Source organism: Chelmon rostratus, chromosome 2 (assembly GCF_017976325.1).
Source record: "Chelmon rostratus isolate fCheRos1 chromosome 2, fCheRos1.pri, whole genome shotgun sequence".
NCBI lineage: Eukaryota > Metazoa > Chordata > Actinopteri > Chaetodontiformes > Chaetodontidae > Chelmon > Chelmon rostratus.
Genome location: NC_055659.1, coordinates 29,228,494 through 29,246,601, shown reverse-complemented (window position 1 = coordinate 29,246,601; position 18,108 = coordinate 29,228,494). Strand labels below are relative to the sequence as shown.

At 41.0% G+C, this 18,108-nt stretch overlaps 1 protein-coding gene across 1 annotated transcript in view; it reads right to left on the bottom strand.

Annotated features, from left to right (window-relative positions):
* Positions 1 to 13,958, bottom strand: part of lhfpl4a (LHFPL tetraspan subfamily member 4a) — a 36,258-nt gene extending 22,300 nt beyond the window's left edge. Inside the window, exon 1 of the mRNA XM_041960211.1 lies at positions 13,553 to 13,958. Coding sequence (XP_041816145.1) covers positions 13,553 to 13,958 — 406 coding nt within the window. The remainder of the gene's footprint in view (positions 1 to 13,552) is intronic.
* Between the last annotated feature and the right edge of the window lie 4,150 nt (positions 13,959 to 18,108).

Here is an 18,108-nt window from a genome sequence, read left to right as displayed (position 1 = left end):
AATTGGGTCTGTCACCTTTTGCAATATGACCAGTCATTTGACCCTTTGTAAAAGTGAAAATATTAAGAGTAATATTTCGGCCTAGTTCATAAGATTTATGTATTTCAATTACATATAAAATTTCCATGCATTTGAATTACATAGTTTTAATGCAAACCAAGTAATAAACCTAATGTAAAGCACATACATAAACGGAAAGAGTTGAAATGAAATTTATGTAATTGTATTAATAAAATAATTTTTGCATACAAAGTGACTGGGTTTATGTATTTATTATCAATAAATCCAATGTGTTTTGAATTCATATGAATAAAGCATGCGTTTTAATCAATAATTCCAGATGGTCTTATTTAAATTATATTCATGAATTTTAATTTAAATTTATTTTTTAATTATTTTTTATATTAATAAATTTGAACAGATTCAATTTTAATAAAAATATGTTTTGAAATTGAACACATTTATGTAGATTTTAAGTAATGTTATTAAATATATTCTGAAAATATGATTATTTACATAAAATCTACTTGATGCAAATACTTAATAATAAGTATCACAATGATTCATTTTTTTGAGTTTACACTGACATGGAAAAAGTTCTTCCCTGGTCAGATGCATTCTGGTCATCCCCTGACTGTGTTAAATGTACAACTCGAGTTTTGTCTCAGAACAGAAAGCCCTGTCAGGTACTTCGCCAGTCTGTCTCTTTGCTCATCTTCTTTTTAGCTCATCAACCAATCAAATCATTATTAATTAGGCCAATTGCTGCCGAGAAGTTTGTGGCCAAAAGCACAGTGGCACTGTGGAAAGAGAAGAGACATAGTGAGGGGGGGATCCTGACGGATTGTATTCTCTGTATTCTCTGAATGTAGGCTAATTAGACTCAATTAACTACAGCTGCAGGCGTGGCAGTTCTCTCATTTTCCATATTTCTCTTTCATTCTCTCATTACTCGCTCACCAATTCATGGAGTGGGGTGAGAGTAACCATCATGTGTTAATGGAAGTCGTGTGTTCTTGTGATTGTGGGTCACTGTCTCGCGTCTCAGGGGAGATGTGATTCATTAACGTTGTTTTCTGTCATCAGAGGGAAAGCATTTTCCCAGAGCAGGTTCAGTGGTTCCTCTGGAAAACGAGGAAAACACAGCATATAGCGGGGTATTATCTGACACTAAATGCAGAATTTCATTTTAAGGCACAAAGTAATTATGACTTTTTTTAATGGAAGTCCTGTCTGCCTTACAAAGTGCCACTAATTAACAGAAGCACTTGTTTTTATTCTTGAAGCTATACATGTTGAAACTTCATCAAAGCAACACAGTGCTATACTCCTTTAAATCCTTTTTCTCCCACTATGCTTTTCCCTTCATGTGATAGTTTAGGTGTTGGCGTGGTCCTTTGGTCCAGTGCGGAGCAGCTGTCCCTCTGCTGTTTCTGACTGGGTGAGCGTCTGTCCTGCAGTCTGCTTGCACATTGCAGAGCTCCGTCACAAGGCCCAGTGGCCAGGAGTAGCCCCAGTGCAGAGCTGCACCACAGAGCTGATTAAACTATCATCTGCACCCAGCTCGAGAGCATTAGGCCGTGCTCCAGTGCCATTAGGCTGCTTTCCTCATTGACACACACACACACAAACATATGCACACAGAAGCATGCAGAAAAACTATACAATTTAGCTCCTGTCATACTGTACATGGGACATCCTTCTGCCAAACAGACAAGAACTCAGATGATGATTCCTGACATTTGCGCAAGTGAACTTTACCCTTCATCTTTAAAATGTCAGAGAGGTAATTCCATGGGACACACATATGTGTGTGGTGCAGGACTGAACACACGGCCAGCTCGGTCATTCCAATAAATGCAGCTGGTCGTGTTCACAGGTGGAAGTTCTTGTCCTTCTCTCTGCAATATTTGACATTTACTGGTTGGTTGCTTAATGCTGGCTGGTGACAGAAGACAGCTGGTGACACCGGGTGTCATGGAGCTGGGCTGTGAAACTATTTTAGCATGAGGCTGCTCAGGGTATTGCAACAAGAATTTTGGAGCTGAAAAGCAAATATGTAAATAATGCTGCATTCACATGCTCCTTGGATGGTCCCATTTCCAGAGCTGGGAAATCCTTCCGACTGTGTTCATGACGTTTTAAGTTTTTATGTGGACACAACATGGAACTGAACAACAAATAAGTTGACTATGAAATGCCTAAATAACAGTAATGTGAATTTTAAACTGGATTGCACTACTCATTCATGAAAAAAGTCATTTGCTGATTGTAATATATGTGTTACTCCTCAACACTTCATGTCAGTGGTATTATTAGTGCTGGTCTGCTTTCAAAATTAGGACCACATTTCCCAGAAATCCTGTTAATTCCTCTCCCAAAGGTGATGCTGCTTGTTCTGCCAAATGTTTTGTCTTTGTCTGTACTGCAGATGACCAGAGGTTGTTATGAAATAATGAAAGCTTCCACTAAATTTGCACCTGACAAACAGCAAATCCACAGCGGACATGATTTATGATGTAGAATAGTCATTTATTTACACAATTATGCAGTCCACCTTTATGAAGCCAATCCATAAAAAATGAATAAGGGAATTACTGACGCAAAGTTTTAAACTCCAGTTAGGAATTACTTGCACATATCCCAGCATCTCTGCTATCTCTGGGAGGTGAAGAGGAGTGAGGAAGCCTGGTTGGTCTGATCTGTCAGTGATCATGGGTTTTGCATGGCACGAACAATAATTGGTCGAGGTTTAACCTCTAGGGAGAGATCTGAGGATTATAGGTATGCAGAGTAGGCTATGAGATGTGAAACCCCAGGCAGTCTTCCCTCTGATTGGAGATTAGTTCTGTATTAGCAGGGTTTCAGCAGACTGCACACACACACACACACACACACACCCTCACCAATACACACACACATCATGTGTACCTTCAATCCTTTTTGGTATCTGCTGGATTTCTTTACTTTATTATTATTATTATTATTATTATTATTATTATTATTATTATTCACTCACTCATAGTTGATCTTGCCTTTTAGGCTCCATCACCTTTCTTTCACTATTTCTACCATCTCTCCTGTTCTACATATCTCTCCTAAAATTAAATTACTGGATGTGTAGAGATACTCATAAAGACAAAAAGCATAACAAAGATGCTTCATGGTGCGCTTTCTGAGCCCATCCTCAACCAGAAAAAGGACCGTATAGGTTGATTTTTGCAAATAGGTTATTACTCCCCATATTTACATATATTGTCAGGCACCAACCTCAAAATGGCCATCAGGAGGAAGTCAGGTGACGTAGTGCAAAGAGCAAAAGAGTCTGAATTTGGAGGAAGGTGGGGTGGATGGATGGGCCAAACAAAAACCAAGTATTTCTGTAGGTTAAACCTAACCAACCATCCAACTGCAACTGTTTGACAACGTTATGGACGTGAGGATGACGGTCTGGTACGAAGAAGGTCTGCCTCCTTTGTCATACCAGCTTGCTGCTGGTACTCTTCAGCGGTGATGTGTGCCATCCTGGGAGTCTTTGGCAGTTGACCTATTTAGTTGTTTAGGTATGAGGATGTGTTGGCTTTCCACAGCAGGTGTCAGTGGGAAAGGCTCAAATTTTATTGATGGAGATCTAGGACTAGATCTAGATCCTTCGGATTTGATGTAGAGACTCATGGGACTTGATTTTTGTGACACACATTTGGTCCACTCCAAACATAATTAAAAACACTCTTATGCCAATAAATGGTTATTGTTGTTGCTACTAATATGCATGTATAAATAGCATTTTACTAGTTATTCTCATGCATACACATCCATCACATAATCATACTTTTTCACATGCCATTATATCATCAATCATCTGAGAACTATCATCTTCATTCATCACCTCCTTCTGCTACAGGTACTAGATAACAATATCTACCTGGATCAATTACAGTAAACACAAATGAGTACTGTACCTCGCCCTCATCTACAATAAATATGTACTACTAACACTAATAACTAGTACTAATAACTCTAGATATAAAATCATTGTCATTATTACGGTGTCTTTTTCTCTGTTTTTGAACTGCTACTGCTTTGCTACTTTACTTTTACAGAATTCCTTTTCTTAACATAGTCATTCATTTTATTTTATTATTCATTGTCAGTGATTTTCCCTTCCTTGTGTCCTTCCACTTTTTGCATATTTTGGGGACTGACTGGAAGGGGGTGACATGGGTGAGGGCTGGGTCCCCTCAAACTGACAGAGCAGCGAAAAACAAAAAACTGGCGACATAGTCAAGATGGATGGGTTCCCTCCCAGAGGTCCTGGGGGCAGCCTAATGGGAGAAGCTGGGAGTGAGCTGCAATGGAGCAGTTCCCTCTAATGGTCAGGTGTGTTCAGGTGAGAAAGTAAGCAGGAAGCAGGCTTTCTCTCTCAGGTTCTTATTCACGCAACGACTGCCGTCACTCCACTGTCACTGTCATCCAGATTTTAAATATTAATGCGTCTCACACTACTCTGTGATGTGTGGCCATTCGCAACAGCTGTAAACACCTTTACCTTTAGACATGATCGGTAAACACTAATGAAACCAAGCATACAAGCAGTCACAGCCCTTTACGGTGTTGCTATAAGGCCCTTACATGCTCAGAATAGCATTTGATCCTCAGTCTTCAGTCTAGAAAACATGGTTCTTAATAAATGGATTATCATTTAAGGTGCTCACAACAGACATTTGAAAAAATGCTTCAAACAATGTTCCTTTATTTCGGATAATTGTAAGGATATTTTAAATGAGAATAAGTCTTTCTAATTAGTTATACAGATTTCATGCAGGAAATCTGATGCATAGTAGGCCCATCCACAACCTCAACCTCCTCAGCATTGCTTTTCGCCTTGCTACAAAAAGTCACTATAGTTCCTGCATCAGCACTGATGGCACTGGATGTGAATCCTGCCATGCAGGATCAGCCAATATAAATGTTTTTTGTGAGAGGGACACTGAGTTGGAGTAAGAGTTCATAAATGGTATCAGTACCACATATTCCATAGATAAAAGGAGAGGAGGTGAAAGGGGGCGTGGGGTTAATGATGACATTAAAATTCTGAGCGATTCCTGGTAGTGCAGATGCTCTCAGCCAGCAGAAGTCCAGAATGAGTGCTGGGAGCAGGTGAGGCCATGAATCCAGAATGGAGATCAGCATACTTTGCTGCCTCTTTGCTGCAGCCCTCCTCCTCTTTTTGACTGTCTCTCTGTATCAGTGAGGAGCTTTCTCTCCTACACAACATGGACACAAAGGCTGCACTGCTGCCACCACTAAGGCTGCCACCACAGTACTGCGACTCTAAAAAGAAAGAGCTGGGTCCTCACTCTGTAGGCAGACATGCTGCAAAGGATTTGATCATTCTATACTGTTTTCTTTATGAACAACCCCCTGGTTAACTAACCCCGCTCTTACATGTGGTGCATTTCCACATCAACATTTTCATATTTACAGTGGCTGATACAATTTTTTTTTGTTTTTCAATTTGCAAGATTTGAAATTTGTGTGACTAAATCACCTCAGTGAGCAGAATGATATTTATGTTTCTAAAAGTTGCAATATTGCTGTGTCGTCAAGCAAAGATTGCCTTGAAATCTCATTCTCAGTGCATTCAAGTGGTTGGAGGATAGTAGGAATTTTTTTTTCACGAAACAAAAGATCTGTGGAATGCTCTGGGAAAAATGCTCGTAGTGCCAGTGTGAGCTGAAGGAGAGTTAGCTGTGGCTGGGACTGCAGTGGCAGCTCATTGTAACATGAAACATACAGAGCTTCAGCCATAGCAGCACTCAGTCTCACTCCCTTCTCAGCCATATATGCCTCAGGGCCTCTCTCCACTCTGTTTGATGAGGTGGAGGTTTTTGCTGAGTTTGTCAAAAGGAGTGGCTCAAACACTGAAAGTAATTCTCAGGCAAAGATCCACCTGACTTGAGAGAGAAGGACTCAGTTATTAGAATGTCTGTCTGAAATGCTTACAGTTGTGTTCAACTTGTATTACAGTTCTTCACATCTCAATCGTGTCTGATTATTATTATAGAGCTTTGTAAGGAATCATAAATGATGATGAGGAAATATTTGCTGAGCAGATCCTTTGGAATTCAGCTAAAGATTGATACCCACCATGAGGCCAGATCAAAATGACAGTGGTTGAGAGAGCTTGAGAGCCCTTCACTACAGTTTTAAATGCCTTAATTAATCTTAGTTAAATTAATCTGATGTCTGATGACATGTAGCTGCAGATCTGTCTGCAAGTGGTTCCAGGCTGCAGGGGCAGAGGATATAAAGGCCTGTTTGCCCACTTCAGTGCAAACCTTGGATGGTCAGTAAGAGGTGTCATTTGTGCACAAACAGCAGCTACTTGTTTTAAATGAGATATACCCAAGAAGATAAGGGAGAGCAGTCCAAGGATGGATTTATACTGTGAATAAATATGTACCAGTGAGTGAATCTTTGCAGTAAAGACCTCTGAACTCTGGCATACAGGGTGCAATGGTGAGTGATGAGAGGTTTTGTAAATGGTGAAAGCTTTGCAGCTTGTGACAAGCCTCAGAGTGTTCCAGGTAACATGCAAACACTGGGCAGAGTTGTGCACGTACAACCGACCACCACAGTCAATGTAGCCTCGACCATTTTTTTCCTGGCAACAAAGGAAAAGCTGGATTTGTTTCTGAAATAAAAGCTTAGCTTGAGCTTCAGTTTCATTACTAAGATTAAGCAATCATCAATTAAAATATCTAAATGCTTGTGACACAATTCAGTATGACTGCAAGGTTACAGTGTTAGACAGAGAAGCTAATGTATTGTGGCATTAGAAAACAACTTTAATTTAGTTTCTGTAGCATTCAAAACAAGTTTCAGACCAGACAACTATGATTCTAAGAGACAAAAGAAAGAGTGCAGATACTCTGGTGACTGAACAAAGATGGCTCCACAGCAGTAAATGATGTATCGTCAGCGTAAAAATGAAACTGTTCATTAGGACCATTTTAACCCAGGCTGTTAACATAGATGGTAAACGAACGTGGACCCAAAACCAAGCATTGGGACAACTGATGCAGCATGTAGTAGAATGGAGCAAAAGCCATCAAATTTCACATATTGTGCACTTTCAGAGAGGTCATTATCTTTTCATGAGGTATAGATGTACTGAAAAAACAGAAAGAAGCATGTGGGAAATCTCAAGGTTTCTTGTATCTTTGTATTTGCAGTGCATTGCATTTGACAAAAAAAACCAAACTCTTTTAATTATGACTTTGTATCTCTTGTAACATTTACATTAAATGTAAAATAACAGTGAAGAATGATGAGAAGTTCTGTGCAACTCCAAACAATCATCCAATGCTTTGAACTTTGAGCAATAAATGCAGAGAAAGTAAAGCACACTTTTGAAAGATTTTAACACAAGGATGGCTGCAACAATTATTTTCATGATCAATGAATAACCTGATTATTTCCTCAATTAATTGTTTAGTCTTTTAAAAGTCCCAAATTATGTCTTCACTGGCTTCATCCATCAGACAGTCCAAAACCCACAGATATTTCATTTACTATCATATAAAACAAAGCAGCAAATCCTCACATTTGAGATGCTGGAACCAGCAAAGGTTTGGCTTGTTTTCTTGAAAAATGTCTGAAATAATTAATCAGTTCTAAAAATGATCACAGATTAATTTTTAATTTCAATCGAATAATCAGTTATTTGACAGATTGTTGCAGCTCTACTCATAGGCTTTCAAAAGTCAGAAGTCAACACAGTGTACGTGTTGAAACCCGAACAGTCCAGGCAATGAAACAGTCTCAGGACTGGACTCAAAATCAAGGCTTCAATTAAGTTATCCTGTATGCATGATGCAATAAATCAGTGTGAAACAGAATCATCCACTCTCCACTGCACAGCACTCTGACAAATGGTATGACTGTATCAAGCACCAGGGTTTAGACGACACCATCCAAACAGATTCAGTATGGCCTCTTTCAATTAGTCACTTCCGATGACCTGTCTGATGTGCAGTACTTAACTTCTCATTCATCAGTAACTGAAGAATCTGTTGTTGGGGAAATAAAGCTTTCTGTTTGAGCCTTCTCGGGCACCTTTGGAGCAGACAGTCAATTTTTCTGAGAACTTGTCTGCACTGCACTATTTTGCACTGACCCAGCAAACCACCTATGGGGCCTTTCTTTTATAGATCACTGGGCTTACAGCTGAGCTCATGCCGGCGTTTAAAATAGTCACAAACATGACATGATTTGCTTGCCAGTTAAGGCAAAATACAAAAGAAGGAAAGATGGCATTCATGGATGATTCCCTACTTTTGAGTTATCTGAGCATGAAGGGAAGCTTTCTGGAACACTGAAGCCTGTAATTCAGGAAGAACATTTACACCAGCTTAATGTATGGAGTTGGAGCATACGTCTTATGCAGAAACAGACAGTGTTTTCCCCACAGCAAAAGAAACACTGTTAGAAATCATGAACAAATGTGACAACATTTCTCAGGAATTCATTCGTGTTTTCAGATAAGCGTAAAAAAAAAAAGCACCATAAGTGTGTTGTCGGTTTCACACCTCTGAGGCTACTGCTGATACTTGATGTGTCAAAGGGAAACACCAGCAGGTCTGGGGAAGCTGTGAGGATGGAACGAGGAAGGACTCGCTCGTGTGGGATGAAATGGAGATGAAAGGGGTCGGGAAATGACAGAGGGACAAGTTTTGGGATAGAAGTAATTAAGTAAAGATAATGTAGGAAGGGATGGGGAGCGAGGGAAAGCCCACTTCAAATAAACAGGAGGAATCCCTTTTGAAAACTCAACAGTGCTGACAGGCACTCATGGCTAGGTAAGGACTTCTGATGGAAAAGACGTGCAGATCTTCTCTTTTTGCAAATGACAGAGGCTGGAACATTTAGAAAGTGCAACTAACAGTTTGTAATTTGCTACTGCAGAATGAATTTAAATGATATTCTGCTTTTTGCTCACCACATCCTCTTACACCAGGATATAATGTGCTACAATAATGGCTTTACATTTACACTGATTTAAAAAGAAAATAATAATGAAATAGCATTTGTCATTTTATCCATGGCTTCTATTATGTATTGGGAAGTTTAACAATGGATCTTTAAACCTGCATTCACTGATTTTTTGTCACCCACTTGTGGGCAGTGCAATATGCTGTTAACTCAAAATTGTCATATAAGTGAATATGTTAGCAAACAGTTGCTTATTTACACATCCAGCAGGCATGGCATCCTGTTTTATGTCACTCCAATACCCTCCTTTAGCTCAAAAAACAAAAAACCCCACCAAAAAAACACTGCTCTGTAGCTGCTAACTATGATCACCAGCTAGTTGCCAGCTTTGTCTGTCTGCTGTTTGGTGGTGGGCAGGTGGTGCACAGTGGCTTTATCAGAGCTTTTTTACTGAAAACAGCTGCCTGCTGCTGCTGGAAATGACAAGAGTGGTGAGAATGAACCCAAACAGTCAAGTTGAAAACCAAAGCAGGCCTGAAATAAAGCACAGGGGAACTGCAGAGTTGTGTCATTCTCTGCGGGTTCGTTGCTATGACCAAAGCCATCGCAAGGAGTTGTGAGTGTGGCTGAATGCCTCACGCCTCTGTACAGTCTTTTTCTTGTTCTTTACTGTCTGTGCGATATTATTCCTTGCTGGATTTAGGTCAACTGTATACAAATGAAACAAAATGCGGGAGTTTGACAACATGTTTGAACTCAGTTTCAATCTGAATAAACTGAAATAGAAAATCTTTATTTGCAGAGGCACTGCAGCAGAGCACGTCCGAATCGCAGGCCATAAACACACAGGACCTATTATAAGAGGCGAGGATACTGTATGACTCCAAAAGGAACAAGCTCAGCACTTCAGAGCCTCCGCTTTCTCAGAAGCATCGGACAAACATTTCACAACTGTGAGATTGCACCCGGAATTCTTCTGACTGTGGCATCGGGAGAGCGCAGCTTTCCGAAGTTGAAAGAAATCAAGAACTATTTGTGTACATCGGTGCCTCAGGACAGACTGCGTGAGCCTGCTGTTCTATCCATTGGAAAGGATGAATTACACAGATCTAACTGCTGAGTCTGCTGCCAAGAAAGCAGGAAAAGTGACTTTCATGTAATTCATTCCATTTAGCTTATGGTGAGTCCATCCCATTTATTTACACAACATGACAGCATTGCTAATAGTGCTGCCATACTAAATTGTGCCAACAAGACTGTGTGAAAACTTTTTAAGGGTTGTTATTTTGCACACCTCCTGCAACTGCTCTGACTACAAAGACACCTTTAGCAGTGCAGCATCTGAGCATCTGACCCATCGTTCCCATATTCATCTCTGAAGGTGTTTTTTTTGTAGTCTAAAACCAACCACATGTGGAACATAAAATCCTGCACTTTGTATGCCCACCATCCACCCCTACTAACTCCTTAGTTCAACTCAAGAACATCGCACCACCTGGACTGAAACAAACACGACCAATAAACAGCAAGTTTGCTTCCTTCAAAAGCATTTTAACTGGAATCTCTGAGCCACATTTTGTCTTTACAGCATGAAGACAGATTGCTTTAGAGAAACACAAACTACTATCAGCCCAGCATCATCCAGAACTACAACGCTGTCAAACTGGGACCACTACAACCGAGGCTTCTGCTTTTTGCTTGGCATTAAACTCCAACTCCCTTGAGGCTTTGCAAATGTTCAGAAGGAGACGCTGACTCAGGTTTTACTGATGAGCACTACTGAGCTTGTTGAGAAACTGCCCCAGACAGGAAGCTCCTCTTCATAATGCTTGCTAATGGCCTGAGACACACGTGATGACAGTGCACAGGACCTCTGTGACAGCTGTGGACCCGAGTGCACAGCCAGCAGCGGTCAGAGGAACACGGACACAGACGTAAGCTGTGGACATCCTGAATGAGGCTGACTGGCTCATATGATTATTTACAGGACATTACATATACTTACATTCATTGAGATTGACTGAGAATAAAATGATGTCCTACTGCTTTTTGTTGACATTTTTAAACTCCTTCTCTGATAAATTATGTTTATTCACTACTTTTAGTTTTAGGATATTAATAGCTGCTGTCTGATGCTGAATTATGCCCCACTCTGTACATTCTTGTAAGCCGGACTTTGACACCAAGGTTCCTTCATCCTGCAGGTGGTTAGCTATAGGCCACTGAAAGCACAAACAGTAAACACACCATGTCTAGAGCTTCAAGCCATTGTGACTTTTTAGTAGCTGACCAAAACTACTATCTTTCCTGCAAATGAACAGAACCTCTAACCAAGTGCTTTGAGTTGCCTGAACACACACATAATAATGTTAATCACATTTTAGCTGCCACAAGTGGACATTGTAGGAAAACATGTCAAACATTTTCACTATGAACACTCTGCGACTTTGTAACTAGTGCAGATACATTAATGAAAAATGTTTCCCCAATATGTTGATTGACAAAAAAAAAAAAAAAAAATCTGGTAAAATTAGAAGTCTTTCTAAACAAATTCACCAAACAGGGTTGTAGTGAACTTCAGACTGGTTGATGCTTTGGCACACTTAGGCTTCAGTTTATCACTTCCTGTAGAGCTAACTTTGTGTAAAGTCTTAGAGATTTTCTCTTTCACTTCCCCTCTCCTCCAGCTCTTCCTCTGCCCGTGGCTCTCTTTGTTTTGCTGCCTCTCTCACACAGACACAGAGAGCCAGAGAGTGCAGGAAAAAGTCGATGCCTTCTAAAGGTCCCGAGTCTACCGCCACCAACACGGCCACCAACACAACCCCGGCTCCAGCTGCCTTGTGGGAAGGAATAATCCAGCCATCAATACCTCCTCCCAGATAATGTCAGCCCTTCCAGACCAATGCACAATTAACCCTCCTCCCACCCCCTCCCTCCACACACACACACACACACACACACACACACACACACACGCTCAACTGTACACCCTGTCAGTGAAAACACTGGAGGGACGATTTGTGAAATAATCTTGCTGAGTACAGAGAGAAAACTCAGCTCAAATGCATTATCAAACCTCATCTTCGGCACGGTGAAACTCATCTCCCACCTGCTATGGCCATTCGGCACCATTTTAAACACGTTTGAGACCAGTTTCATCCGGATCACGTCTAGTTAATTAGCGGTTTGTGTGATTAGGAATTCGCCAGGGGATTCTTTGATGTCGACTGAGCTTGTGGGAGACACTTGTAGGCTCCACCTGACATGATACAATCTGTTCAACACTCAGTGATGGGAGAACACACACACACTCACACACAACACTTCCAACACTTCAAAGGACATTACATTAACTTACATTCATTTCCTGGAGAATTACCATGATGCAAACCATGACAACTACTTGCCTAATCCTAAACCTGACCTTTGCCTTAACCTAAACCTTACTTTACCCTAACCTTAAACTAGGTCTTAGCCCTGAAATTTAATGACTTATGTTATGGGGACTTGAGTTTTGTCCCCAAAAGAAAAGCGAGCCCACATGAGTCTGTCACAAGTGATCTTAAACATATAGCATGGAAAAAAAAAAAAAACAGGTCCACAGTGACAGTAAAATCTTTCCATTTTAAAAAGCTCACTCCATTCCAAAGCACCTGACACTGATGAAAACTGAGTCTTCATTGCAATGTGTCTAATCTGCTCAGCTGTGTCTCTCTGACAGCCTATCGCACCTCCTAATACAATAACATACACAATACAGCCTTTACATGGAGTTTGTTCCAGTTTTTGCACAGATGAATGAATGCACTGAGTGGGGATACATTACTGGAATGCATGTGCAGATCATGCATAATTCAGACTAATCTGGTAGGCAGATATGGCAACCAAAATAGAAGCTGTGATCTTTGATGCAACCCTGCTGAAGGCATTTCATTATCATAATTCCATACAATTACACATTATCTCAACCAGCTGGATGAAAAAGAACAGGCAGTGTCAGAGTGATGGGCTTTTTGGGGAAGACCTGGGGTCTGCCAACAAAGCTACAAAACCTCTTCATGTTGGCAAAATGTCTGGTGAAACAGTGAAATAATGACTGAACACTAAGATAAGATTTTCTTTCTGTTTGATAAACACATGCAGGTCACCAAACTCTCTAGGGGGGAACCTGAATGTCTCAAATGGCTTCCAGATACATATTGGGGGACTTTTCTTGGTTTTCTGCATTCCATAATGTATAAAATAACATTTCAGATCACTTCTAAGCTACAGGCACCGTGCGCTCCCACAGGAGACAGGGTGATGGAACGAGGTGCGATATTGATGAGGGACCAGTCTCCCGTGCAGTGTTCGTGCGCAGAATGAGCGATGCGCTCATCATGTGGAGGATCTTGGCGATGGTGACGTTTCTGACAAAGAGATAAGGTGTAGCCTAACACGAGAGATGATGATGCTCCCCTGTTAAAGGTGTCCCCCCATAAAAAGCGTTGGAAGGACCCCCCCATCCACCCACACCTTCCTGCCAAAAACACGACTAAGTGTCTTCCATCCTTACCGCATAGCAGCTGCATCCAGGCGCACGTCTTGTAGACCGTGGCGGTGTTGCAGAAGAAGAAGAGGGCGAAGCATCCGATGCAGCTGAGGATGAGCACCATGGACATCAGCACGAAGAAAGAGGCCGCCTTGAAGGCTCCCGACGGGATGGAGCTGAAGTCGGAGAAGCTGCCCTGGCACAAGAGCTCGCGGTTGGAGTTCCCGTTGCCCACGCAGTAGTGGAACAAGCCGAAGTAGCCGGCTTGGGGGGTGTTGACGCTGTCGCCGATCCAGTAGGGCTGGATGAAGACCACCACGTTGATGATGGACAGGCAGATGGTGAAAATTGCCCACAGGACCCCGATGGCCCTGGAGTTGCGCATGTAGTTGTCATGGTAAATTTTGGAGGCTTCTTGCGAAGGCAGCATTTTTCTCTCCCACCCCCCAACCCCCTCAAACAGCAGCGTCAACCTGGTGTTCCCTCTTCTCTTGCTCCTCTATCCGTAGGTAGAATAGATGAAATTAAGTTATATTTAAAAAAAATAAAAATAAAAATCAACAAATGTCCAAAGGTCCAGCAGCTGGTCCCCCTTCTCCCCCTGAAGCCCAGTCAAGCAGCAGATCTAGATCCTGCTCTTTTTGGATTAGTCTCACATCCAAATGCCCCCCCACCCCCCTCCTCCCTCCCCTCAGATCACTCAATCAATTCAGTGGCGAAGCGTGATTGAACTGACGGGAAAAGCCTCCCCTCTCCTCCGCTCCTCTCAGCGCGTAAAGACCCAGCGGAGCCGACAGCCGATCTCACGGAGCCAAACACAGCGGCCGGGGACGGACGGGACGAGCAGCATTGTCTTTCCCAGCACTTCACCTCCGTTTGGTCCGCTCTGCTGTGCATTCAGACCCCAAAACGCTTCAGAGAAGATACGAGATGCAGCCGTCGAGGTTCCCCGAGATGATGATGAATCCTCCACCGATGAGCAGAGATGCAAAAGAAATGATCGAAGACACCGCAGCAGCCTCTGACATGCTTCACTCAGGAAGACAACTTGACAAACAAGCAACATTTGACATGACGAAAGTCCGAGCGTGCATGAAAGACATCAGTTAGTCCTCCAACACAGCAAACACCGACAGCCCCATGACTGTGGTTTTGGATGCTGTGACTCTCTCACTCTCCGGGTATCTCTCCCTCCCCTCTCTCCTCTCTCTCCCTCTCTCCGTGCGCGCAGCCGAGGAACGTCGACGACATGTGGATGATTTTTGATAATGCAGAAATTTGAACACCCACGTCTTCTTTACGACCACACACAAACACGCACATCTGATCAAACATCTGTTACACGAGCAAAGAGCCCTCTGCTGTACAATAATCCCATCGGGGAGACCTTCAGGAACTTTCCTTCAATCAAGACTGGATGGAGTCAGGCTCCATGAACTGCGTTTTCTTTTGATCATTTGATAGTGTTTGATATAGTGGCTGGACATATCCAACACTAAATATCAACTGAAGAAGGAGGAGCAGGTTTAAGACCTTCATTGCATGTGTGCATTGTGTCTGCTGTCAGATCCACTCGGATTATAGTGACCACACATAAAATTGATGGTAAAATTGAATTTGGGTGAATATAGCACCAACATAACACTAGTTTAAATATAAGTAAAATATGTAATGGTTATGAACTTTTACACCGGCTATTTAACATTCTTATCAATAATTTTTGATTGTAGATAATGTGTCTTTGAATGTCATATGCACATTGTTACACACTGCAACTAACAGCACATTTTTGTTGCTATGTTAGTTGAGCAAATAACGTCATGTTCTCATAAGATTCAGTGTCCCTGCTGATCAGTTACATTCTTTCAGCCAAGGTACAACTCACAGGTCTGAGTGCTGCAGCAGTCCTTTAACTCAAAATCACAATCACTTCCAGTTGCAGATATGAGGTGTGGGAAAATGGAGCACTGGTATCAGATCTGTGCTTGGTACCAGCAGATACCCTGAGATGAGGTATCACAATCAGTACATAGAGAAAAAGGATCCCTGGTTCTGCATATACAAATATTACAGGCAGTGCACACAGTAGACAGTACAAGGAATAGCTGACAGCTGACTTCCCCCATCGCAGGTAAATCAACTCTTAAATATGCTTAGAAATAACGGAAAAACAGATTTCTGGTCCGATAAGGCCCATAAGATACCAGCTTCACTCAGCAAGAGAACCCCATTCAAAGTATTGCAAATATGTGTACGCTTCATTTCAGTTAATTTTATTGAACTGAGGTCTTTTGGCCTGAGGTGGAGAGGATCCCACCATGGACCATCAAGGTTACTTGGATTATTTAATTAGAAAATGGGTAACATTTTCATTACATTGTATAATTGTAGAATATTTTGATATATTTTTATAAGAAGCGCAAGAAAATGCTTAGATAACATGCTCAGTTGTTTTTCATTCTAATATAATTTACATTGCATAATGATTATAATAACTGAATATTTTAAAAAAGATTGTAGGAAATAACATGGTGAGCTCAGTATAGGACTTGAAATTGGTTCACACACGGCTGAACATATGATGTGTGAAAGCAGTATGGAGTGCTCATATCTGCCATCGTAACAGCACATTAACTATTCATTAGCTGTGTGGCTCAATGACCAATCTTTATACTGACCGCTAGATTTGGCTTTCCCAACCTCATGCATAAATCAATGTCACTACAAGGTCACATCCCCAATACAATAAAGCTGCTCCCTGACTCTAATGACATAGATTATTCCAACATTACTGTCATGTGACTCCAGACATAATCTAAACTAAATAGGGTATGTCAGGTTGGATCGTCCCAGAGTTCATCTATTCTTGAGAAGAAATTTATTCTGAAGTCACAGTGCTTTCATTCTAAACTATTCACTTCAGAAAAAAAAAGTTTTTCCTGATTTTCCAGGATTGTTTGATTGTACACTGAAAGTACTAAACTCTTAAAAGTTATTATATCAATGTATACTATGCTGTTAATTGAACTAGTATAATTGGAGTCTATCTGTTTTTGACGTTCAGTGGAGTAAAGTGGACTGATCAGCAATTGTGTTCAATTTCAAGGTAGCTAATTTATTAAAAATATATTTTAATTCATGAGATACAATTTCGATATTTGATATTCAAACTGTGTCTTGGCAGGCCATATCATATCGGACATCTGCAGTGCCAAGATTAAACTCAGTGTAGGCTAAAGCTAATGTTCTGCCCAGTGAGATGTAATGGCCATACTCTTCATATGAGAGCCCTTATACCTGAACTGAAAGTTGTCCCTGAATTGTCTGACTTCACTTTTAAACTTAAAACGCCAATTTAACATGCAAAATAACATGTGGCGCGTGCGCACACACACGCAATTACACACAGGATGCTTGCACATCCCGTCTAGTTTTCATGCTTGCATATGACGGGCTATTTATTGTATTTATATCAAGGTGGCTGACCAGGTACTGATGAGCTATAAATAAACCGATATTGGCAGGTAGGCTATATAAATATTTGTCAGAAAATAAAATACTTGAGGCTACATTAGCCACTACGAACATAACACAGACAGATGAATGGCATTGTGGGTATCACTAGGTTTTGACAAGTCGAAGAACGTAAAGACTAACACCGATGTTGTCTCTGGTTCTGCTGCATCAGTTCTGATCCTTTTTTCAAACTGTCCATTGTGAGTCTGAAAATTTAACTAGAGTCCAATGTTAAATCTGTGCAGTGCTCTCTTAATGGTGTTAAAGATCAACATGAACTCAATCCTACATTAATCTGTCTCATCGTCTCACTAGTGATGAAGAACAGGTGTCATAAACAATACCAATACAGCAATATCAAAAATGACAATAATTCTGGAAAATATGTTTTCATGCAGTCAATGCACATTTAAAGATCCCATCCAGACATGTTTAAATATATATTCAAATACTTTGCTTTTAATAATCATTTGTTGTATGTTTTTTTAGAAAAGTTCAATTACCTCTGAAAAGCACATCTACTCCCTCTCCCTCATTGAAAAATCTAGACTCCATGAATATGCAAAATTGTTTAAAAAGTTTAGCTGGGTGCTCCACAGAAAAGTCCTCAGTCGGTCAAAGTACCCTGGAGGTCTCAAATTTCCACATCACCCTTGTATAAGTTTCATCTTTGGCTTGGTCTCTTAGGTACACGTCTAAATTGAGATTGAGGGAGAGCACAAAAAAACTACATGAATGTGAAAACAAACTGCACAATCGTCATTCTGTACAGCGAAGCCCAAACAGTTAATAAAAACTAAATTGTGTTATGACCAACATGGGAGTAACAGAATTAGGGAGCAGGGGAGGTGAAAAGATAATGGAGGTTCGTGTTAAATTGGCAAAGGATGAGTTGCCGTTTGTAGATAAAATCTCACATACAATACAGACCTCTGTTTGCAGCACCAGAAAAGATTTTCTGAGTAAACAACTGTGGCTGCAGACAGTCCAAAACACCAGACCTGACTTTGATCAACAACAAACGTCATTTAAAGGGGAAGATGTCTGTCACGTGGCCATGACAA